Raw genomic sequence first — 26,065 nt, forward strand, 5'->3', positions numbered from 1 at the left:
GGGCTCTGACCCGAGCCGTCCCGAAATGTCTCGAAGGCTGGAAAGAAGGATAAAAAGGGCACGGACAAACCCCGAATTTGGGGGAGGTTTTCTGACACCAGATGCCTCACTATGGAAACGGGGAGGTTTTCTGACACCAGATGCCTCACTACGCGAGCGCATGCATGCTGAAGAAGATGCCTGCATGCTGAAGAATCTTTGTGGGCATCTAGGTATCTGACCTCAGATTCCTCCACCGTTGTCCTACTGCTGCCTATTATCTCTTCTGGGATTGCTGCTCGAGACTCTGCTCCGAGGGACCTCGCTGCCCGAGACTCCACTTCCTGAGACCTCACTACTCTGACCATCTTCTCTGCGTTTCATCGATCTGTGGCCTGCTACTTCGCTGCCGCTCTCCCCTACGCTTATTTTGCCCCGGAACAACGTTAACAACGTGCTACGGGACGCTGCTACATCCAGGAGGTGACTATTCCCCGCTTTAACGTAATTCTTGCTCTTTTCTACCTTTTTCTATCGCCTACTTTTCCTTCCCCATCACCCTAATTTTGGCATTCGTCGCTCTCCCTTCCCCATCCCCTCAATTGTCTATTATTTCCAATAAACTGGTCGGATCAACATTTGAATGTTCTTCTTCTTAATCTCACGCCGGGCATAATATATCAAAAGAACCTTTGCCTCACTCCTAAATTGGAGCGAGACACATACGCAAAAAACAATTAAACTGTCATAATAACATAACAAAGAGATGCAGCTGCAGTGCCTACAAACCTGAAAACACACAACAACAGCTATCTGCCTAACAGTTTTCAAAATGCTGTATGGCAACACTTAGTCAACTTGAAGAGAACAGTGCATTCGAGTTCAAGATAACAGCACAGTACACAATGGTTTTCCAAGTTCAATGCAACACTATTGTTCAGAATCTTCGTGGCATTCCAGTTCAGCCCAGTGTGCATTATAAATGTCACATTCCATAACCAAATAACAAGACAAAAACATACTCGTTGTGCAGAATCATTCCGAATGTCCAATACTGGGGGATTATCCAGGAACAAGTTCTCTCCCGCTCACGAACTATCAGTCTGGCATGAAGGCTGGATTCCCAGTTCGTACCTTCAGACACATCTGGAACAATGCTGTCTCATGTGCTGTTACCAGCAGCCGCTGGCCAGTGTTGATGTCAAATCACTGGCTGCGCTGGAGACATCAACCAAGGAGACGTTGACCAAAACCAGTGCTGTAATGCTCGGATCCTCACGGTACGCAGGATGGCTCCTCGTTTGGTGCTGGCGTAACCCAACATGCCGGCAGCCAGCAGGGCCCACTTGGGGTCCCGACACAGGCGTATCCCCTGCCCATGACAAGGAGTGGCATAGGGTCTGGGAGCCATGACCCTCCATCAGGTTTGATCAGGACCTGACCTATTGGAGACCACTTGGTCAGCTGATGGTCTCCCATCCGATTCTGCGGATGATTTAAACTAAACAGTGCACACAGGAGGAGAGAGTGTGGGCACAGCTCAGGCCCTTCTAGCCCTCCCTCCTCTTTAAGCGCAAGAAGATGCCCCCTCATGGTCCGATGTGCACGCTCCACAATAGCCTGGCCGGTGCTGTTGCCAGGAATGCTGAAGGTGTGCTTAATACTCCAAACTGTAAACCAGTGTCCAAAACATGCACCCCAGAGCCCTCCCGAATCATCCTCCCCCTACTTCAAATGTCCCATGGGGGGAGCGGAGGGGGCTGTTGGAATCTGTAATGGGGCTAATAATGGGGTTTTCTTCTCAGCTAACGAGGCCTTTTGTTTTTCTACTTCTTCTACTGCCTCTCCTTCTTTTGTTTCTTCCTGATCATCTGCCTCCTGTTGTTGAATCTTCTCCTCCTCCCCCTCTGAATCCGCAACGAGATGTTAATGGCTCGCCCTAACTCCTGCTAACTTCGTGACCTCCCTGACTCCACCCCAGGTGCACGCAGGCACCACCTACCCATTATGCAACATCTCCCCCCTCTATTTGTATGCAACAATTAGGGTTACGGTTAGGGTTAGGGTTAGATAGTTAGATACTAGTTAGATAGTCATTCACTAGCTTGGGCTCTGTGCTGCCCCTCTCACCCTACTGGTGCTGGTGATGGAGACACTCCTCATCAGTTCAGGAGAAAGCAGCCCTTAGTTCAGAAGAAAAGGGAAGCGTGAGAAAACTGCCAAAAGCCAGGATTATAGGAGGAGTCAAAAGGGGAAGCAGCCTTCAGGAAGAAAAGCCAGCAGTAACCAACTTCAGCGACAAAAAAGCTACTAATCAGGACAGCAATAGCATCAAATTGAAGTGAAAAACATGATTATAGAATTATAGAATCACAAGGTTGGAAAGGACCTACAACATCATCCAGTCCAACTGTCCTCCCTTAACCATACCTAAAGAAAACCCCTAAACCATATCTCCTAGCTCCCTGTCCAGATGCCTCTTGAACACTGCCAGGGATGGCGACTCCACCACCTCCCTGGGCAGCCATTCCAGTGCCTGACCACTCTCTGAGAGAAAAAGTTCCTTCTTATGTCCAGTATAAACCTCTTCTGATACAACTTGTGGCCATTTCCCCGGGTCCTGTTTGTTGCCTGGCAGAAAAGGCCAAGCCCCTCCTCATCACAACCTCCCTTCAGGAAGTTGTAGAGTGCAATGAGATCTCCCCTGAGCCTCCTCTTCTCCAGGCTAAACAACCCCAGCTCCCTGAGCCGTTCCTCATAAGACTTGTGCTCCAGACCCCTCACAAGTTTTGTTGCCCTTCTCTTGACACGTTCCAGGGCCTCGATGTCTTTCTTGTAGTGAGGAGCCCAAAACTGAACACTGTACTCAAGATGAGGCCTCATCAGAGCTGAGTACAGAGGGATGATCACCTCTCTGCTCCTGCTGACCACACTATTTCTTATACAGGCCAGGATGCTGTTGGCCTTCTTGGCCACCTGGGCACACTATTGGCTCATGTTCAGCCAAGCATCGACCAACACCTGCAGGTCCCTTTCCTCTTCACAATCATCCAGACACTCTGCCCCAAGCCTGTAGCGCAACATGGGGTTATTGTGGCCAAAGTGCAGGACCCAGCACTTGGCCTTGTTGAACTTAATCCCATTAACCTCAGCCCAGCAATCCAGCCTATCCCAGATCCCTCAGAGGGCCTCCCTACCCTCAGGCAGATCAACACCACCTCCCAGCTTGGTGTCATCTGCAAACTTACTGAGGGTACACTCAATTCCCTCATCCAGGTCTCATGTATTTATGAAATTTTGCTGTTTCTTACACATTTTGTCAGAGAAAATGACAGATTTGATCCTGGTCTTTTTGACCTGTAACAGTGTTGGCTGATAGGACTTCTTCTGATGTGGTTTAAAAAAAATAAGATCATGGGAAATCATTAAGATATTAATGCTTGATGATATTCATCTTCCTTATACTTCAACAATCTTTCCACAAACTGAAAACTGTCTTTTCTCACAGTAAGTATATCTGACAGAGAATGAAAGCTTTTAAGATTCAGTGCATCCAATCACTTCTCATATGAGAGGTGATATTGGTATTCATGAGATGCAATGGACTGCAATCAAACTTTTCTCATTAACACTGTATTTTTTGCTGTAGTCATTTGTCTCCAGCAGGTGAATGGCAAGAGCTTACTGCAAGTTCACTTGTCACACAGGTTCCCTGGCACTGGCATGAATTCCCTCAAAGAGTTTCACAACAATTCCAGGAACTGAGCCTTCAAGTATTAATCTCGCCTGATGTCCTTCACTCAAACATAGCTTTGCAAAAGGCACAAAAGCTCTACAATGATCAGATACAGGCTGTCTGTCTTCCAACTTAAATTCTACCTGCTAAAGAACATTTGGATATTCTGTCCTAGGACCGAAATGCATCATTTGTCTCCCATGAATCATTTCACAATTCATTTTCTTTCCACTTCTTGATCTCCTTTCTACTTACATGTATGTTAAACCACAAAATCATTAATTCTAATCATGTGACAACACATTTCACAGTTCAAACAAATGTTCTGTGATAAATATACCTTCCTATCATTTCCATCTAAAAATCCACATCCCTTTATCTTGCTTTACAAGGCAGACTGAAAGTTCCTGACCACCGCTTTTATTTTTACATTGATTATTGAATTCACTTAATTCTGAAGTGAACAATCCAAGTCTTATCAGAAAAATATTTGACAACTAATTCTGCCCTGTAGCCTGTAGCCATGAAAGCCATCATCTTCAATGAAGTTTTAAATGAGCGTGTCATAGATGATAGGATTGTTTTGGACCACAACAGAACAAACAAATGGTTCACTGCCCCTCCACCTTCTCCATCATCTCCTGCGTCACCTCCAGTTTTTCAAAAGATATTTTCTTCTGTTTTCACACTGATCAGGTACCTCAGAGCCATGGACTGTCTTCAAAGTCTTCTTGACCAGCTGGATTGTGTTTCACAAGTAACACTTCAGATGTTTGATTATCGAGGTATCAAGAAGTAAATAGAACATACCAGATAGCGCTTCTGTAACCCTCTTCATCAAATTTGCCTTAACTCGCTTGTTATGATGACAATTCACTGTTTATTTTTATTACTTACTGCCTGCAGTATGTTTTTTCCACACCTCAAAGGTTTCCACTAAACTGCTTTCTGTAGTGGATAACGTCAAATGTCTATACAGTTCCTTGCATTAAGATATAAAACCCTTGTTACCTTCAGGAATAGTACTACCTCTTGTTTGGTAACTTAGTATTTGTAGCTTTCTACTCATAAACCATGGTGACTGCAGTGAGAGTGGAGTTGCTCTCACTGGTGACAGGATATGGGGAAATGGCCTAAAGTTGCACCAGGGTAAGTTTAGGTTGGATATCAGGAAACACTTATTTACAGAAAGGGTTGTTAAGTACTGCAATAGGCTGCCCAGGGAGGTTCCCCAGGGATTCATCATCCCTGGATGTGTTCAAAAACCATTTGGATGTGGTGCTCAGGGACATAATTTAGCAGAGGGTTGTTAGTTAGGGTAGTATCGTTAGGTTGGGGTTGGACTTGATGATCTTTAAGGTCTTTTCCAAGCTGAATGATTCTACGATTCCATGAAAAGTAACAGCATTTCGTTAAGTCATGATTTAGAGGAACTCAGAATCATACTCTACCTTTTTTAAGAAACTATAAGAGACCTTTCCCACTTTAATTGTGTAACAGACATGCATTCTGTTCTCACAAAACCCTACCATGCTGAGTTTCTCTATGCAATAACATACGAAAGAAAAAATCTGTATTTTTTTCTCACAGTGTAACTGCATGAAACTCAGTGCTTGCATGATGTTTTCTCTTAAATCATTCATTATTACATTGCAGAGTTTTATAGACTTTCTCTCTATGCTTTCACAAACATTTTCTTTCCAAGTTTGGAGTCCTAGTTTACTTAGCAGTTGCATTCCTCCAAGCATTGTTGCTTGTTCCTATTCAAAACAAGCAGGACAGAGCACACAGAAGGAAGTCTTTGCTCTTTTAGACCATTGATGTCCAACCTGTGACATGCTGAGTGAAGAGGAATTGTACCCTTGGTCTTCTTCAGGCTGAACAGCTCCAAATCTCTCATCCTTTTCTCATAAGAAAGACTCATCATCTTCTCTGTAGTCCTTGACAGGACACTCTCCACAAGTTCCCCTCTTTCTTGAACTAAGGAGCTCAGAACCGGACATAGCAAACCAGATGTGGCCACAGCAAGGCAAAGTAGAGGGGTAGGATCACCCCTACTGAAATACTATTTCAACTACAGATTTTCAGCTACTATAGTCCTACTATTCTTTAAAAATGGTGCACATGCAGAAGTCTTTAGTGTTGCATATTCAATAATGCAAGGACTTTCATGCATCCAACACAAAGAAGAATTAAAAACAGTTGTAGACCTTAAAACAGAAATGAACATGAAATCCTTAATTATTTATATCATTCCTTCAATGTACCCTACTCATTAAAAACATGCAAAAAAAGCCACTACTCTTCTCCCTAAGGAAAAAAAAGAAGCAAAAAAAGCAAGAAAGCAGTAACATTTATTCAAAACAAATCTGAAGAGCTGCTTGCCAAGGGAAAATTGTCATTTCCAACTTCAACAGAAAGGCTGTTTATAAGTGGGATTCCCCAGGTATTGTGCCACAGTCTCAACATCTTCTACTACTACCACTGATAAAACGTAAAGCACAGGGAGGGGTGGGTGCTGTGAATAACACAGTTCTCTCTATTCCAGATGAAGCCCATCCCAACTCAATGAGGTTGAGGAAAGCCAGCAGCAGCCAAACAGCAAGGATCCTGTGATCTGATCCTACCTGCTACAAAAAAGGGTACTTGAGAAAGCAGGAATGCTGAGTGGATGGAGGGTATCTGAGGGGGAAAAAAAGTACTGAGACAAGATGTTTGATCCAAGAATACAAATATATAATGCAGACCTCTGCACAGGTCTGGGGTCCCCAACACAGGAAAGATGTGGAGCTTTTTGAGACAGTCCAGAGGAGAGTCATGAAGATGATCAGAGGGCTGTAACACCTCTTCTATGAGGAAAGACCAAGGAAACTGGGCTTGTTTAGTTTGGAGAGGATAAGGTTCTGGGAAGACCTCATTGCAACCTTCCAGTACTTGAAAGGTGCTTACAAACACTAAGGTGGAGAAAGTTTTCACACAGTCTGTCAGCAACAGGACAAGTGGGAATGGCTTTAAACTAAATGAGGGGTAGCTTATGTTAGATGTTGGGGAAACTTTTGATTCAAAGGGTGTTGAGGCGCTGGCACAGCTGCCCATAGAAGCTGTGGTGCCCCATCCCTGGAGACCCTCAAGGCCAGGTTGGATGGAGCCCTGGGCGGCTGAGATGGTGGGGGACTGGGTGGGCTTTGAGGTGCCTTCATAGTATCACAGTCTTGAGTGGGTTGGAAGGGACCTTAGAGATCATCGAGTCCAACCCCTGGGATTTGAGCCTCCTGTGTAGCAGAGCGGCACTTCTACCACTTGTGCCTTCCAGCTAAAGTGAGTCTGTGCTAATGTTTTTAAAAGTATCTCTATAACAACTTAGCAGCTCCCAAGGCACACTAGAAGCTAATTCACTTGAGCAGTAACAAGCTAACACCTCAGTGTCTGTATAACAGATGGAAAGAAACTGGATGTGGTGCTAAGGTCAAGCTACATCTGCCACATCATGGGGGCTGTCAAAGGGCTTGACTGTTCATACTAAGGGGCTAGTGTGCCCCGGTGGCGCAGTGGTAGGAATGCCGCCTTGCAACACTGGGGCCCGGAGTACGAATCCCCCCTGTGGCGCAAGTGGTAGAAGTGCTGCTCTGTTACACAGAGGCTCGAATCCCGGGGGCTGGACTCGATGATCTCTAAGGTCCCTTCCAACCCACGCCAGACTATGATACTATGATACTATGAAGGTGAGTCCTTTGCTTGAGCCTGAGTGAGGACGACAGCCGCGGGTTACTGAGTCCTCCACATAGAAAACGGCGGCGGCTCCCGCAGCCTCAAAGGCGGGCGAAGCAAACGGCACGCGGTGCCGGCACCATGACGCACGCGCATCCAGGGGGCGGTGCCGTGTCTCCGCCGTCCCCCTCCCGCCCCGGAAGTGTCGCAGCTCGGTCTCGTTCCGAGGTCGCGGCGCTGAGACGCGGTTTCGTTTCTCGGCGGCCGCGCTGTGTGGCCGCGCTGCCCGCCCCCTTCCGGCTCTTTGTGTCCTTCCGCCCGGCGGCAGCGCGGCGCCACACGGGGGAGCTCGCGGGCAGGCGCCAAACGCCGCCGTTGCCGCCATCGCTGCCGGACGTTTTCTCGTCTCTTCGCCTTCCCAACATGGCAGCGGCGGGCGGCAGCCGCGGAGCCCGCAAGGCGACGCAGTTGTCTCCCCGCGGAGGAGGGGATCGGACCATCTGTATCTTCGACCGGCGCCGTGAGCAGGCGGATCTGGACGAGAAAGTGCTCAGCTACGGCAAGAGCAACTACCGCGGCTTCCGCAGCGCCGTGTGCCAGGTGCGGGGCGGCGGGGGGGGGTTGGGTGCTAACGGAACGCGTCGTTACGCGTCGCCCCTTGCGCCGCAGCGACAGGTGCGGACACGGCAGTCGCCGTTATCGCCACGGGGAGGGCCGAGGACAAGCCGAGGAGGGAGCCCACGCCGCTCCCCGCGGGCAGCCCCCCGGCCCGCTCCGCGCGGCGTCGAGCTGCGGGGCGGCCTTGCCGCTGGGGGGCGGTGGCGGCGGCGGCGACCGCGCGGCAGTGCCCCCGCGCGGGGAACTGTAGGGCGGCAGAGCCGAGCAACGCGGCGGGTGGGAGCGCGGCGAGTTGTGCTGTCCAAGGTGGCGTTGTCCAGCGCCGCCTGCTGCCTGCGCGGGGCTCTGCACGGCTCGCTGCCTTCGGACCCGTTTCGTTATGCGAAGCGGCGGCTCGCTCTGCCTTCCGGATCTGCCTAAGTGTAGATCTGTGTCCGCGATCCGGCAGCGGCTGCTGCTCGTTTTCCGTCGTCTCGCTTTACCGAGTGTTATCGTGGCTGCTCCGAAAGTAATGCCTCCTGTTCGACGATGTTGGAGGTATTGGCAGTAGCGGCTGAACCTTCCCACCGATATCCTGTTTCATGCTGTTGCCGAGTGACGGATGTCAGCGGAGGGGCAGTCTGACAGGGTTTGTAGCTGAGCACTGGAACAGGCTGCCCAGGGAGGTGGTGGAGTCTCCTTCTCTGGAGATATTCAAGACCCGCCTGGACGCCTACCTGTGTGACGTGGTGTAGGGAGCCTGCTTTGGCAGGGGGGTTGGACTCGATGATCTCTAGAGGTCCCTTCCAACCCCTACAATTCTGTGATTCTGTGAAAATATGCTGTATCTTCTCAAATAGTGTTATCGTGTTCTTTGTGTCTGTTGTAGTTTACATGGAAATAAATAGGAGGTATTATTTTTTGTAGTGACTTCTATATGTGCCATAAACTTGTCGAACAGTCTTTTACATTGTGAAGCAAACAGAAGCATCAGCTGTAAATTTTACGCTAATTTGTTCTACTGAAATACTTGAGTTTAGTTCCTTTATGCAGCGCAATTGGCACATTGTTCTTTAGGCTGTATATTTCTGAACAAAGCTGCTTGGATTATCCTATGTCTGGGCAGCACTTTGCTGTGACTGGAGCTGTGGGCGCTCAGTGTCCTTCCCACACCTGCCTCTTCTTGTGTGGCTCTAGTGGTAAGTCTTGCTTTGAGATGCTCATTCTTCAGGATAGCAGAGCTGATGCTTTTAAATATCCGTGCATGTTTGTTGCCTTAGGGAAAGGGCTTCTACTTTCATTGTGCACCTTGTGGGGTGTCTAACTTTGGATGCACCTTAGTGTGCATGGGTGGATTATTTGATGGGGTGATTAAATACTGATATAGATGAAGCTGCCAGACTAGATGTGTCCAGGAAGACTGACGTGTGATGTGTGGCATGCTGACAGTGGGCAGGCTCTCTTGTTAGGCTTCGAGATCAGTCCTATGCAGTGTATCTAGCAATGTTCATTCCTATGTTTATCCTTTCTGGTGGCTCAGGTACAGTGCAGGCTTGTCTGTAGGTTTACTTTCGTTTGTGGTTTGTCATGAGACTGAGTTGCTGTGCTGTCACGGTTGCAGTAAGGGTGGGCATGTGTCTGCAAATTGGCCATGAGGATGGTAGTGTCTGGCAAAGATGCTGTATGTATGCTAAGCCATTGGAGCTAATCCTGTTGGGAAAATCTTGATATGGCATGAGGAAATTAATACTGGGTCGCTTGGGAGTTAAAGGAGAAGGTAAGTATTGAAAAGGATATTAAATCTGATTGCCATCTTTGATCCCAAATTCTGTAGCTAAGTAACTGATGGCTTAGACAGAACAGACAGCTGCTGAGAAATGGGTATAGGCATGTATTCATTTCCTCAGATTACTGTCGTGGAAGCCATTGTCTGTTATTAAAATATTCACCATTCAGTTTCGAAGCTAATATTTGTTTTGGTTTTGCATTGGACTTTTGTCACCAAAGGAATTTTGTTACTGTGCCATAACTATGTATTAATGCATGACAATAGGATTGGATGTGGCTTTATATGTGTACAAATTAATCTTTCTTTTGGAGGACGAGAAGAACTTTTTATTAAATATATATTAATATATATATTTAAATATTTAATATATATTATAAATATATGTTGTAAATAAATATAAAAATAAATATATAAATATATTGATAAATATATTATTATATATTTATATATAATTTATATATATATAATAATAAGTTCCTCTTGTTTATATATATATATGTGTATATTTATGTATATATATGTAATCTTCATTATTCTTCCTTCCAGTGATCCTAAAGAAAATCATCTTAATTTAAAATGTAAGCTTGACACTCCAGATCAGTACTGTAGAGTATCTGTCAAACATTCCATGTAATTTCAGTCCTCACAACAGCAGAAGTTTGAGATAAGTGAACTGAATAGGAAATTTCAGTTCTTATTGCACCGGCGTTGCTTGTCCACCTTCCTATCTTTTGTTAAAACTGTTCTCCTCTGTTTATCCTGACATTTAGAGGAATGGAGTCAGGAAAGCCAAGGCCCAGCTTGAAGTAAGCTTGGCAAGGAATACCAAAAAGAACAAGGCTTTTACAGGTACCTCAACTGGAAAAGGAAAGTCCAGGAGGGTTCACCCCTCCCTAATGAGTGAAACAGGCAAGCTCCTAATAATATAAGGAGAAAACTGAGGTACTTTCTTGCCTCGGTTTCTCTGATAACTGCTCATTGCACAGCCTTCAAATGTTCAGATTGGTAGGAGGGGATAGAGGAAGCAGCGTCCTTTGTGCTGTAAGCATAGATCAAGTGTGTAACCGCCTGAGGAACCTGAACATCCACAAGTCTACGGGTCCCATTGAGATGCATCCCAGAATCCTGAGGGAATTGGCATTTTTAAGAAGGGCAAAAAGGATGACTCGGGGAACTACCAACCTGTCAGCATTAATCTGTGCTACGAAAAGTCGCTGAGCAGATCCTCCTGGAATCTAGGCTGAGGCATGTGGAAGGCAGGGAGGAGATAATGGAAGAACCAGCATGGCTTTACCAAGGGCAAATCCAGCTTGACCAACCCAGTGGCTTTCTGTGATGGTTCCCTGCATTGTTGGACAAGGGAAGAGCCACCAGTGTCATCTGTCTGGACTTCAGTAAGGCCTTTGACATGGTACCCCACCCCATGACATCCTTTTCTTCAAATTGGAGAGATGTGGATTTGATCAGTGGATTTGTTCAGTGGATGAAGAACTGGCTGCAGAATTGAGTCCGGAGAGTGGTGGTCAATGGCTTGATATCTGGATGGAAATCAGTGATGTCAGTGGTGTCCTCCAGGGTTTGGTACTGGAACTGATACTCTTTAATATATTCTTCAGTGATGACACTGAGCTGTGGGGTGCAGCTGAGACACCAGAGGTATGGGATGTCATCCAGAGGGTCCTTGACAAGCTTGAATAGTGGGCTCAGGTGAACCTCAACAAGTTCAACAAGTCCAAATGCACAGTCCTGCACCTGGGTCAAGGCAACATCCACTACGAGTACAAGGTGGAGATGAAGGGATCGAGCACAGTCCTGCTGAGAAAGACTTGTGGTACTCCAGAAGGCCAACCTATCTTAGACTGCATCAAAAGAACTGTGGCCAGCAGGGTGAGGGAGGTAATCCTGCCCCTCTACTCTGTGCTGGTGAGGTCTCAGGCGGAGTATTGCATCCAGATGTGGCGTCCTCAGTTCAGGAGAGTCATGGACCTGTTGGAATGCATCCAGAGAAGGGCCACAAAAATGATGCAAGGGAAGGAACACCTCTCTTATGAGAATAGGCTGAGAGAGCTGGGGCTGTTCAGCCTGGAGAATAAAAGTCTCTGAAGTGACCTGATAAGGCCCTGTGAATATCTAAAGGGGAGTTACAGGAATGAAGGGGACATTTTGGCAGGGTCTATGTTGATAGACCAGGGGGAAATGGTTTCAAGCTCAAAGAGGAGTAATTTAAGTTAGATATAAGAAAGAAATTTTTTACAGTCAGGCTGTTGAGGCATTGGAGTAGGTTATCCAGATATGTGGTTGGTGCCCCGTCCCTGGAGTGTTTCAAGACAAGGCTGGACCAGACTGTGGGCAACCTGATCTAACTGTGGTGTCACTGTTCATTGCAGAGGAGTAGGACTAGATGACCTTTAAAGGTCCCTTCCAACTCAACAAATTCTTGGATTCTATCATTGGAACCTGTGTTGAAGTGGTTGGTTGTTGTGTTTCTCTCTTTGCAGTTAAAGTTCTCTGGCTCAAATGGCTGGGTACAAATTGGAGCACCTTGTTTTGATGCTGAGCTAGTAGGGATCTTTCCAGGTTCTTTTCAAGGTTGCTCTTTTTTTAAGCAGAGAAACCTGCATTGAAAACTCCATAGAAGTTTTGCAACACGTTAAAGGGTTTTTGTAATGAAGTATGAGGCTGACGAGAGCTGTTGGTAGTGGATTTAGTGTTAGTGCTTAGATATGAATGGAAGACATTTATAATTATATCTTTAATTCTTTTGACACTTCATTGCTGTTGTCATCATATGGTTTGAAAAAATGTATGTGTGCATAGAAGGTAAATATCTGTAATTTAAGGAAATACAATTCAGTCATCCAAATTATTTTGTTTTAAACTTCTCTTAGGTCTTTTCTTGAGCTTCTCGTACTATCCTTCCATTCCACCTTTTCCCAGTTAACTAAGACAAATTCCAGTGTCTCAGTATGCTGGGAGGCAGAAAGGATGTTGACTGATTTGTAAGGGTATGTGGTTTTTACGTTCCTGCTCAGATGTGAACAGTGGTGATAGTTGGATGCATAGCATCTTCGTTCCTTGAGCATTAGTTATCCAGCAGCTTACTGGACGCCCACAAGCACTTTTGCTTTTGAAGAGTGGCTTCCAAGTTCTTGCTTGTATGGCAGCACGTGTTAGAGATAACAATGGTGTTCTCATGGCAGTAGTTGTGCAGTCAAATGACAGAATTTTGTTGACATCTGCGTTCTTCAGTGTTTGTGATTTTGGTTTTAGACAGAATGTCTTGTGGATTTCCAGTGAAAGTTCTCATGTTCGTACAGACACTGAACAAATGTACTAATAACAGCATGTTCTTTGAATGAACTTTAGAGCCCTAAGCTTAGATCCTACAAATCTTTTCCCTCTTTTGGACAAGATTTCTTAGATCTCCACGTGTAGTTTCTATAGAGAGCTACTGACATGGTGTTCATATCCAGATGAGCTTGCCTTAAGGAGATTATTATACATGCTCTTCTGCCATAAGTGCTAAGATCCATCTGCACAACAGATCCTTAGCAGAGTATTGTCAATTGAGTGAACCAACAGCAGAGTGGAAGTATTTATCTGAGTAGCACTCTTTGGAGCTATTGTATATGGCTGTTCCCAATTACTTCCAGCGTGATCTTAGTTTCTACGGCTGTTTATATCTTGCTATGAATTAACTAAGTGTTTTTCAGTCATAAGAATAATTGAAAGGTGCAATCTGAATATCTCAATATCCGGTAGGTAGTACTGAAAAATATTTGCTGTTTGGCAAATCTGTGATTTGAGAAAAAAATCTTTTGTAGTTTCATCCACTTGTTGATTTAACAGATTTCTTTCAGTTTGGACTGATAATTCTTTTTAATATGGAACGAAGCAAGATAGAGTTGGGCTAACCAGAAGTTAAAGCATGTTATTAAGTACATTGTCAAAGTGCCTTGAACACTAACTGGCATGGGCTGCCAACCACCTCCTTAGGAATCTCTATAGGGAGCTTCTTCAGGGTCTGAATCCCCTGGGGTTAAAGAAACATTTCCCATTGCCCAATCTGACCCCCTCCTACCATTATTTCCCAGGAGCAGAGCCCAGCACTTCCCTCTGCCTCTCCTCCATGGGGAGCTGTTGAGAGCACTCAAGACAAGACAGTCCAATATCATTGGCCTTCTGTCAGAACATGCCTCCCAGCCCTGTTCTGTTGCCCTCCTTTGGGTAGGATTTTATCATCAGTCTTATACAGAAAAGCACAAAGTCAAGAAGTCTTATCCAACTTTATAAATACATTAATGGTGGTGTGGTCTCTACAGTGACACAAAGAGTAACTAAGTAAAGTATGTGGTTAAAGTACAAGGGCTGCTCCAAAGGTAATGCCTCCTATTTTATGATGTTGGCGGTATGGCAGTAGCGATTGACCCTTCCCACCAATCTGTTCCATGTTGTTGCTGTGTGACAGCTGGCAGCAGAGGGGGAGTCTGAGAGAATGGCATCTGACATGGAAGTGTATATGGATTGTATCATTGCTGGTTCAATACACACCTCTCATGGGGTAAAGTGATGTGCACTGTCTTTTGGGATAGGAAAGGAGATGATCCTTCTGGATTTCCTATAAACCAGACAGACCGTCGCCTCTGACTGCTCCATTGTGATGCTGACTAAGCTGAATGCTCAAACTACCAGCGTCAGCTCACAGAATAAGACAATCTTTCTTTTGCGGCTTGATAATGCCAGACTCCTTACCAGTCTGAAGAATGTGGAGCACATTGGCAGTCTTGACTGTCTTGCTACACCCACTGTGTTGTCCAGATTTGGTGCCTTCTGACTTCTGTCTCTTCAGACTAATGAAAGATGGACTGTGTGGGCAACATTTACCCAGCAGTTATACCACCATAGCAACTGTGAAGCATTGGTCACTTCCACTGGTGCAGATTTTTTACAAGCATGTGTTTCGCTCTTATAATTGGAGGAGGTGGTTTGATATATATATACCCTGATGAAGATTGGGATAAAAAATGAGGCCAAATGCTCTGATAATTTATTATACATTCTACGCAACTAATGAATACAAGGAAGATGTTGAAGTTAGCAGTAGTAAGAGAGGAATCCTAGCGAGCAGTTTACAAAGCAGGGATGGTCACCACCAGGAATCCAGCAATGTCTCGTTGGTCCATAGGGAAGCAACAAGTCATTTGGTGACGTCAGTTCACTGGAGGGGATACCCTGCTCTACCTGGGCACTCTGGGGGTTTTTCATAGTGTCCTGTTGGTTGCCAGGGACAGCATTTGATTGTTGGGAGCACTTCTGTTTGGTTCGTTGGGGTTTTTTTTCAGTTGTCAGGGACATTAATGTTTTGTTTGTCAACAGCAAGAGCATGTTCATAGTATGTGATCTTTCTGTTGGGTAACTGGCAGTTGATGGTGCAAAGGTAAGCTCCTAGATATGCATGTTGACTGTATGGTGGTCTTCTCCAAGAGAACCCCCATAAGTCAGCTTGAACAGCCAATGGAGCCATGGAGCAATAGCGAAAAATGGTTTCTTCTGGTTACCCAGCCACGTATGTTCCTCTTACTACTGTGCTCCCCAGAAAGCTTGTTGAGCAGGTTATGTCTCAGATGAGTGCCACTGAATAAGCCTGGAGCCAAAAATTGTTCTTATAGCATGGCACTGTTTGTTGCTGATGAAAATAGATAGCTTATGGTGATGCCAATGCTGATGAGTAGTGATTTGCAGCTGACAATTGCCTCCATCATACAGTGTTATTTTGCTCTTTGTATATGTTGTACTTTCCTTGGAAATAAATATCAGGTATTACTTTCAGAGCAACCAATATAGATACTCAGCAGCAAAAGATTTTATCATTTTCAGATGATTTTCACATGAGCTTTGGCCATGCCTCCTGTTGTACATCTCTTCTGTTGCTCCTGGTGTGTCTTCTCTTTTTGTTCCCCATTTTGTTCAAGCAGAAGCACTATATGCTCTTTTGAGTGTTTCAAGTGTTAGTGTTCTCATTGTTTTGACAGCCATCTGATATGGGCAGTGGCTGATTTCAGGGCAGTTCACGACCTTCTCCCACACTGATCACCTCTGTAGCCCTCTGCCGTATGTACTTAAACATCTCCAGATATAGTTATTATCTGTTGCTCAACAGGTATTATAAATGGCTCCCAGTAAACTACTGTATTTGTTTTTCTAGCCTGTTCGTTGCAGTCTTCTACACGGTTTAGTGTAGACATCAGGGCACTTTGCCCAAGGACCACGCTGAAGTGTTTTGTTAATGCTGTTGATGGATGCTAACTATATTTAGTTAACTATATTTAGTTAATAACATCGTTAATGACTAGAGAAAAAGTAATTGGAAGACGGAAAGCAAACCTATGTGGTGAAACTTTAAGCAGCAGTTTGGGCACTGAGGATAGAAAAAAAGAGCAGTAGGAAATGGTGGTAGTGAGTTGCCGCATGTTATGCAAGAACTTCAGAGAAAGATCAAGGCAAGAGAAGAGAAAACGCTCACTGGTATTGTTACCACAGTATCTGGAGGCTGATAGAATTATCAAGAGCAGAGTTGGCTTTCACCAGAACTTTATTCTCAAAGATTTGGGAAGGCAGAAAAAAATACGGATACTTGATGTCTTATATTTCTAGAGAGATTAATACCAAGGTGCAGAGATTAGGGCATGTAGAGCCATGTATGTAGAGCCTTGTGGAAAACAGTTCAAAACCACAGAAATATAGTCACAAGTTGGAGACTGTAGAGGCAAATTAGCTTTAAAAAAACATACCAAATTATTTTAGTGGTAAATAATTTTTTAAAAGCAAACTCAGATTTTCACATGTGGTAAAATTGGAGAAAAATATTTTCATGTGTAACTGAGTATAATAAGCTTTTGGTTTAATAACTTAAGAGTGCAGTCAAATATGGGCAATCTGGATATTTAGTATTGCTGTTTTAGTTGTTCACTCTGAAGTAGCATGAACTCCTTAACGCCAAGTGTGCTACATGATGTTATAATGTGGAATAGCAATAACAAAATCATAAAACCATGACATTCCACCCCTTATGCCACATCACTACATCATGCTTAATATATATATAAACAAACAATAATTAACATGCATTAAACATACACACACACTCAGATATATGTATATATACATGGAAATACTGACTGCACTACAGCAAATTCCCTTGTGGTACACATTGAACATTCCAGTTTTTCTGCATTACTGAGCAAGTGGACCCAGGTCCCTGAGCAAAAATAGTTCTACAGAGAGATCTGGCCTTTCCAGAGGTTGGAAGGACCCAAACTGCTTTTCCCTATGTGCTCTTTACGTGTACTACAGGGACCTTATCTCCCTCTACAGTATGCAGGGAGCTGGACTGGGCAGGACCATCTCCATTGATAGATTCTTGAGTATTGACCAACCAAGTTGCTTCTGCCAAATGCTTCTCCCAGTGTATAAATGTTCTGCTGCCCATTGCTTTCAACATAGGTTTTAACAACCCAGTGTATCGTTCAGTTTTACCAGGAGCTGGTGCACAATAAGGGATGTGATAAATCCACTCAGTACCCAAGCATTTACTGTGAAATGAGTCCTGTTACCTGATTCAGTTCTTTCTAGAGTGCCATGTCACCACAGGACTTGTTTCTCAAGACCCAATATGGTGTTTTGAGCAGTAGCATGGGATACTGTGTATGTTTCAAATCACCCAGTGATTGCCTTTATTACCATAAACAGATAATGCTTACCATTGCGGGTTCACAGCAAGGTGATATAATCAACCTGCTATTCCTCTCCATATTTATATTTTTGCCATTAACCTTTTCCCACAGAGAGGTTCCATCCTCTTGGTTTGTTTAATTGTGGCACGTGCATCACAGTCATGAACGACCTGGACAGTGGCATCAATAGTAAGGTTCACCCCTTGGTCTCTAGCCTACTTATATGTTGCATCTCTTCCTTGATGGCCCAAGGTCTCCTGGGCCCACCAAGTTAGAAATAATTCACCCTTGTGTTACCAAGTCCAAGTCTGTTTTAGCCATTTCAATTCTGACAGCTCAACCTACCTGATGGTTATTTTGCTGTTCTTCAGTAGCCTGACTCTTGGGCACACAAGTGTCCCCATGGCACACCTTTGCAACCATATTCTTTATTCAGACAGCAGTGTTCAGTAGCCCAAATAGGTTTACCCCTCTGTTGCTAGTTGTTTTGTTCCTACTGCTGTAACCACCTCCGTGAAGCATTTGCCACCATTTATGAGTCAGTATAAAGATGAAGGATTGGCCACCTCTCCCATTCAGCAACATCCAAGGCCAGCTGGACAGCCTTTACTTCTGCAAATTGGCTTGATTCTCCTTTTCGATCATTGGCCGCTTCAACTCATCGTTTAGGGCTCCTCACAGCTGCTTTCTATCTGTGATGCTTCCGCACAATACAACACAATCCATCAGCGAATGGGGCATATTTCATTTTCTGTTAGTTCATTGTGTGGTAGGGCCTCTTTAGCGCGCAATTACCTCTTCTCCTGGTGATGTTCCAAACTTTTTTTTTGCCTTCAAGCCAGTCCATGATCACATCTAAGATTGCCAGATGACTGAGGTTCCCCATCTGAGCTCATATCATCACAATCTGCTTACTCCAAGTAGCATTAGTAGCGTGATGGGTGGAGGGGATCTTTCCTTTGAATATCTAGTTGAGCACCAGCAGCTGAGGTGCCAGAAGGAGCTGCATTTCTGTACTGATTACTTTGTAAGCAGCCTGATTGCCTTCATACACAGCTAAGATCTTCTCAGTTGGAGTGTAGCACTCTTTGGGCCCCCTCTATGCTTGTCTCCAAAATCCCAGGGGCTGGCCTCGGGTCTCTCCACAGGCTCTTTGCCGCAATTTCCAAGTGGGACCTTTCTCTCCAGCAGCAGTGTAGAGGATGTTCTTTACATCCTGTCCTGTCAGTGTTGGCCTCAGGGCAATGGCTCGGGCTGTCTCCTCTTTGATTTGCTCAAAAGCCTGCTGCTGCTCAGGGCCCCATGTCAAATTATTCTTTTTTCAAGTCACCTGACAAAGGGGGTTTACAATGAGGCTGTAGCTTGGAACATGCATTCTCCAGAAGCCCACTATGCCCAGAAAAAGCTTGTGTCTTTTTCTTAGTGCCTCCAGCACAGTGGACTCTCTGGAACTCCCAGTCACTCCAGAAATACAAATTCTGTCTCTTCGTGACTTAAGGCCGTTAGAGTTCACTGCACTACACACCAGTACTTCATATTTCTGTGGTCCTGATGGACCACATAATTGAATCCACACAGTCCAATACATTCTGTTATACCTTCCCCCCTGCCTTCCAGCCTCATCTGAAGGCAAGGCTTCTCTAATTGTTACCTCTGTTGTTCCCTCCTCTGAGTCATGACCATGGTCCTTACAGCAACTTGCTGTGTCCTGCAGCAACTTGAGCTATCACCTTCTTAGAGGAGGCCAACTTGGTGATGGTTGATCTGTCTTGTAATTCTTTTACCCATGCTGAAAGTGCAGAAGTGGGTTTTTTATGCCTCTTCTTCATATCTTCTCCATGGTCATGTTGGCAATGCCACAAGGCAATATGCAACATAGTCTTGCTGTTGTCACTTGCTTAAGCAGGAGGGTGTCTTCTTTTAATAGCTGAGATAGTAGATGATGCAGGTAGGGGGGAAATCAGTTTGATCAGCCCCTTCAGTAGGCTGTTTGGATAACCCTGATCCTTATCAGGTGTCTCTGATGATACCACAGGTTCATCATGATGAAGCAGGATAGACAGTTCCTCCATAATTTCTTCCCACTTTCACTCCATTCTATCCAGTCTTTCAGTTACTTTTGAAATGGCTGAAATACAAGCTTGTAGAAGGGTTGAACGTTGCTCAAAGACATCAAGTCTAATTATCGGTTCAAATAAAAGGAGTCGTCTTTGCCCTGTGTCATACATTCTTGCCAGAGTAGTGGTGTACTTTCCTGGTGCAGTTCTAGTGAATTTCTGCCACATGCTTGGTGGTTTACCTGACTCTCACGATCATGCTCTTGACATGGATTGTCATGGGGTTATGTAACCATGACAGATTCTCTCAAATAATGGACGCCTTTTTCTGTAATAGTCCATTTATTTAACTCAGGCGTCAGATCTTCTTTGAAGAGGTATTTTTCCATTACAGCAAATAGCATTTGCTTCCAGAGGGTGAAGGCTCCATCCAGACCTCTGTCGATGGTTGAGTCCTTAGCAATGCTTCCCAGTTGGTGAGCTTCACTGCTGTCTGAACATTGAAGTAACCAGTTGACATTGGGTTCATTCAGGTGCAGGGAAGAATCCTTAACTTGACACTCTAATTTCTGCCATTTTTCAGAGGTGGAGTAGTAAATTAGTTAGCTTTTATTGGAGTGTTTTAATGATAAAGAATTTCCTGAAAGCAATCTCAGATTTTCACACGTGATAAAATTAGCGAACAGTATTTTCATGTGTAACTGAGTATAATAAACATTTGATTTAACGCCTTAAGTGTGAAGATAAATATGGGTCATCTAGATATTTAGTATTGCTTTTTTGGTTAGTTTGAAGTAGAATTGTTCAGTCTTGTTCTTCCTCCCCCAAGGTGGTTACCTATAAGAGAGTTCCTCCTTAATAATTCTGTTTGGTCCCTAGAATGTTACTTTAAATAGGCAAGAAAGGAAAGAACTTTAGCTAAATTGAGGAAGTGAATTATGGAATAAAAGTGTTTTGTACTTCTGAGTTAATATGGCAAAAATGTCTGAACACTTTTTAATAATTTTCTGGCAACGTTAGTAGAAAGACCATTGTTATTTCCATTTATCTGAATGTTTGGTGGAGTAACTGAATTCCCTCCAATTTTGTAGGCATTTGGCATATCTTTGGATGAAAACTTTGTTATCACCACAACAAGCAGGAAAGAAATTACAGAAGACAACTTCAGTAAGTATCTTAGACAGCAAAGTAAGTATAGGCGCCTTTTATGTTGATTGTAAAGGCCACATGGTAACTATACAATTGTATGCAATAATTAACTGGAAATAAAAATTGTGAAATAATTTGCCAAGAATTTTACAAAATTGACTTTAACAGAACGTTTTTAGCAAGTGCTAGTTAGTACAATAAAAGCTGTATAGGGTGAATTTTCTACTTCCATTACAAATTCTGTAAATAATTGGGGGAAGAAAAAAAATGGCTCATAAATAGCAAAGGAAACTTGCTTTATTTAGCTTGGAAATACGCAAACATTTTTTAATCAGGTCCTCTTGCCAGAAGGCTCAGTTGTCATTACTTAAGAAAACACAGAGCTTATCTGTGGCTAAACTTGGACTGTTTAAATAAACTGAATAGTACAGTGAGCAGTCTCCAACACACTTTTTATTTTGTCTTCACTGCAGAAGAACTTGTTCAGGATGGAGTTACTCTGTATCTGCTACAGTCAGTTGACCAAACCCTGGTTTCAGCAACAAAGGAGAGAATTGACTTCCTTCCCCACTATGATACACTTGTCAAAAGTGGAATGTATGAATACTACGCTAGTGAAGGGCAAAATCCTTTGCGTAAGTATTTTCCAAAATAATATTGCATTAATGATGTTTGTATGAATATGGTAGTTAAGAACAGCGCAGTTGTTATCATCAAGCTTTGTCTCTTGTATTTAAAACAGAACTTATGTTTGAATTTGATGACTAGTTTTGATAAAAGCTACCATAGAATTTTTTTCTACTGTTCCATCTGTGGTTCTACAGGACTTAGCTTTAACAACGAGGACAAGTATTACTTCAATTATATATTCTTTAGATTTGATCTAGCTCAAATATTAAATATGTAACTTTAACCATTTTCTATTACTTTATTGTAAAAAAATATATGCATATATATATGTTTTCCCTAAAAATTTTGTCTGTAGCTGCATTTACTTTTTAAATTATGTAAGTTTATGCTCTGGAGGGAGAATGAGACAGGTGAAGAGTAAAACTAGGAAGCTAAACGTTAGGAAAGCTAAATTCCAGCTCTTCAGGGAACTGAAGAGTCAAAAAAAGACCCTGGGAAACTTTCCTTATGGCAAGGGTACAGAGCAGAGCTGGCAGATCATTAAGGAGACTTTCCTCAGGGCTCAAGAGCTCTCCATCTCCGGGTGTACCAAGTCAGGAAAAGAAAGCAAAAGACTGGTGTGGCTGAACCAAGGACTGCTGGTCAAACTGAAGAATAAGAAGAAAATGCATAGGTAGTGGAACCAGGGCCAGGTGCTATGGGAAGAGTATGAAGAAACTGCTAGGCTAAGTCACGGTGGAGTCAGGAAAGCCAAGGCCCAATCTGAAATAAACTTGGCTACGGATGCCAGAAAGAACGAGGAAGACTTCTACAGGTACCTCAACCAGAAAATGAAAGTCCAGGAGGGTTCACCCTTATTTCAGGCTCAAAGAGGAGTAATTTAGGTTAGATGTAAGGAAAAAAGTCTTTTACAGTGTGGATGGTGAAGCACTGGAACAGTTTACCCAAAGATGTGGTTGGTGCCCCATCTCTGGAGTCTTTCAAGGCAAGGCTGGATCAGGCCCTGAGCAACCTGATCTAGCTGTAGATGTCCTTTTGTATTCAGGAGAGTTGGACTAGATCACCTTTAAAGGGCGCTTCCAACTCCAAGGATTCTGAGATTCTGTGATTTAGGTTCAGTGTGCTCAAAATTGTCTAGAAAAATACATGAACATCAAGACTTAAGCACAAAACCATTACCATAGCTATTTCTTTTTCAGAGGAATCTCATCAGTGTCCGTAAACACCATCTGTACTTTTAAATACTACTTTTTTGGCCCCTTCCCTTTCTTTCTCCCCTGCATTTACTACCTTCCATCCAACTCCCCAGAATACTCTGTTTTGATTCAGTGTCTGCTTAGTTCATTTTGTTCCTAGCAGCAGCTGGTGTCAGATAGCTGGGATTTATTATGAAAACAGAAAGGCAGAGACGTAACAGAGGGGATTGAGGGACCTCTGCGTTCATGCCTGTAGACTATTGTTTTCTGTAGGTGTGTCCAGTTACCTTCTAAACCATGTAAATGTTTAGTATTCACAATATTTTCTAGCTTTGAGCCCCCCACTTAATTGCTTATTTTGTGAAATTTTGTAGGTTTTTTTTGTATATGTTGATTTAGTTACTTAAATGTGAGAAAAGCACTTTTAGATGAATGTGTACCTTCCAAAAGTTAAGGTAGAAATATTGTCCTCACTTCTCCCATTTGTAGAATTTAACAAGATTCAAATGAACAGGCAGTCCAACTCATTCTGTTCTCACTTGAATAAACAGTACTACAATCAGTACTACAGTCAACTGCGCTTGTTTTCACAGAAAGAACTGTTAAGTCTCATAAATTCCTTAAGAATGTGGAATAATTCAGTACTGCACTTTATATAAGCAGCCATGTATTTTGTTGCTACCAGTTCTCTCCACTGAAATGCCCACCTTACTAGGAAAATGTTACTGCTTATCTCAACAAGACTCAAAATGCTGCTGTGAAATCATGAGAGATAATACATGGCACACGTCTAGTTTTCCTTTGGCTACTGGCACAGTTGATTTGTTTCCCATTTCCTCTCTGTTCACCATAAAAGACATTTTCCAGTTCTGTCGCTTCGCATTATGATCACTTCTGTGCTACAGAGATTCTGCCAATCTTTGCATCATTTAGAAAATATGTGAAGTTTTTACAAATACCATATCCATTGTCACCAGCTTCAAAAGGACAGCATGAAAAATCATCGTAATACTGTTAAAAAAAAAAAGACCGTTGTTACAAGGTATCTGAATAATAGAAGAAAATATCAAGGTGTATAACAACATCCCATTTTACAGTATGGTCTGAATGTAGAATATCATAGCGTCTTTGTCTGATTAATTTGCTCCAGATATATTCGAGGAAGAAAATATATCTACAGGAGAGGATAATTAGTCCCCCCCTCTATGTATTGAAAGCCCCCCATAATGGCTCCCCAGAGCCTTATTTAGGCTAAAAAAAAAAAAAAAAAGCAAATAACAAACAAATAAACAACAACAACAACAAAAAACAATAAAAAAATCCTACTCTCCCAGCATATCATCATGGCAGAATTGCTCCACACCTGTTGTCATTTTTTTTGCTGCCCTCCTCTATCAACAGCTCCACATCTTTCTGGTGCTCCAAGAGCTCAACACAGTACTCCAAGAGGATTCTTACAGGGGCAAAGTAGGGAGGGAGACACACCTTTCTTAACTGGCTGGCCATGCTCTTTTTGATGTAGCCTAGCATGTGATTGGCTTTCTGTTTTGAAAGCACATATTACTAGTTCATTTCCAATTTCTCATCCACCAGTATCCCCAAGTCCTTCTCCATAGAGCTGTTTTCAATCCATTCATCCCCCAGTCTGTACTAATGTTTGGAATTACCCCAACCCAGGTGCAGGATTTTGCAATTGACCCCGTTGAACCTTCTTGGCTATCATCCTTCTCAAAGAGCCCCCCCATGCAGTGCACCCTCCCCCTCTGCTACAGTCAGCACCTTACCACATAAATCCAACACAGAATGAATGTATTATCGTATTAGCCCACAGTAAACTATTGAAAGCAGGCGTCTGTTTTTGAAGAGTTATGTTTTAAGAACAAGATTTTAATGGGGTGATTTTTTTTTTTCTTTCATTTCTTCAGCATTTGCTCTTGCTGAGTTGATTGACAATTCTCTATCAGCTACAGCTCAAAATACAGGTATTCGAAGCATACAGATTAAATTGGTAAGTCAGAAATATTCATTTTTTGGGTGTAGTTCCCCTTTTTTTGGTGATGTTATCCAAGCTGCTCATTGTTTTTTGTATTTCTTTTTCCCCAAACAGTTATTTGATGACTCCAATGGAAAACCAGCTGTTGTTGTGATCGATAATGGAAGAGGAATGACTTCTAAGCAGCTTAACAACTGGGCAGTATATAGATTGTCCAAGTTTACAAGGCAAGGTGACTTTGAGAGGTTAGAAAGTTTTAATCGTGTTTACAACTGGAAAATAGCAAGTGTTTGTAGAAAATCATTTTAAGGCGTATCTCTGTACCAACACTTAGATGAAATCTGTCGTTCTGTGATTACATAACATTGGATATGTATTTCCTGTAAGTAGAAAATTGAGAAACTTCTGCTAATTCTGTGATATTGTGAGAATATTTTTCTCCACTGGCTTCCCAGAGGAATAAGGAATGCGGGGTTTTGGTTTGGGTTTTTGTTGTGTTGGGTTTGGTTTTTTTTTACTTAATTGTGTACAATGTAATGTAAAATGAAACCTGAACATGCTTACATGCTTACACATTTACAGCATAGCTGTAAGCTACACTAGGATATTTACCTACACCTTTTCATTCTTTATTGTCATCCATAATATAAAGAATGGATGTTTGTCCTATTGCTTGCTTAAACTAGATAAGATTTAAATGTGTGTAACTGACTTAAGGTTGGTTTGCTAGAAAGGGATGAAATGTCTTATTAAGGTAACTTAAAGAGGAAAAGAGAGAATGCACCTGCATCTTATTTAAAAAAGAAGTAAATCAGTTTTAGGAACATAAATTGTAATTGTAGTCTGTGAAATGAAGGACATTTGAACAGAGTTAAGTGCAGGATCAGTTTAATGCAAGATATTTGGATCAGTTATTTACTTACTTTTTTAATGACAGTTGGCTTGAAAATGTATTAAACTTACTTTTCACTTTCAGTGATCATTCAGGATATGTTCGCCCTTTGCCGGTGCCTCGTAGTTTAAATAGTGATATCTCATATTTTGGAGTTGGAGGTAAACAAGCAGTATTCTTCGTTGGGCAGTCTGCCAGGGTAAGTAGACATCAGCCTTGTAAGCTTATTTTAAAACATATTTACATGAAGAGATTGTTATTATCTTAGCTTTTTACTGTGCCACTAAGTTACTTTACTGTTCATTTTAACCCTTGTTTTGATTTTAAATGCTTTTTCTTTAATACAAACAGGTGATAAGCAAACCTGCAGATTCTCAGGATGTACATGAACTTGTCCTTTCCAAAGAGGATTTTGAAAAGAAAGAGAAAAACAAAGAAGCAATATATCATGGATTCATTCGAAACAGAAAGGTAAGTAGCTGTAATGCTTTCTCAGTTTTAAAGGAAAACCTTTTCCAGGCTAACATGACTTTTTGTTGTATTTATGTGGGGATGCTTTTGTCATTTGCACCACTTGCAGGTTGTAGTGTAAAAGGAAGTAATGAG

At 43.0% G+C, this 26,065-nt stretch overlaps 1 protein-coding gene across 8 annotated transcripts in view; it reads left to right on the forward strand.

Moving 5' to 3' along the window:
* The first annotated feature begins 7,764 nt into the window (after positions 1 to 7,764).
* Positions 7,765 to 26,065, forward strand: part of SMCHD1 (structural maintenance of chromosomes flexible hinge domain containing 1) — a 61,776-nt gene continuing 43,475 nt past the window's right edge. For 6 of the 8 annotated variants that reach the window (XR_014943420.1, XR_014943422.1, XR_014943421.1 and 3 more), the window contains exons 1-7: positions 7,765 to 8,023; positions 20,691 to 20,766; positions 21,222 to 21,383; positions 24,500 to 24,582; positions 24,682 to 24,812; positions 25,544 to 25,658; positions 25,811 to 25,930. Coding sequence is in view for 3 of the 8 variants with exons in the window: in XM_015855331.3 (XP_015710817.2) it covers positions 7,847 to 8,023; positions 20,691 to 20,766; positions 21,222 to 21,383; positions 24,500 to 24,582; positions 24,682 to 24,812; positions 25,544 to 25,658; positions 25,811 to 25,930 (864 nt within the window). In the remaining 5 variants the exon portion in view is untranslated. The remainder of the gene's footprint in view (positions 8,024 to 20,690; positions 20,767 to 21,221; positions 21,384 to 24,499; positions 24,583 to 24,681; positions 24,813 to 25,543; positions 25,659 to 25,810; positions 25,931 to 26,065) is intronic. The other 2 variants (XM_085539630.1, XM_085539628.1) reach the window with 2 other exon arrangements.

The sequence above is a fragment of the Coturnix japonica genome, chromosome 2 (assembly GCF_054131305.1).
Source record: "Coturnix japonica strain WE chromosome 2, WE-NBRP24, whole genome shotgun sequence".
In the NCBI taxonomy this organism is placed as follows: Eukaryota; Metazoa; Chordata; class Aves; order Galliformes; family Phasianidae; genus Coturnix; species Coturnix japonica.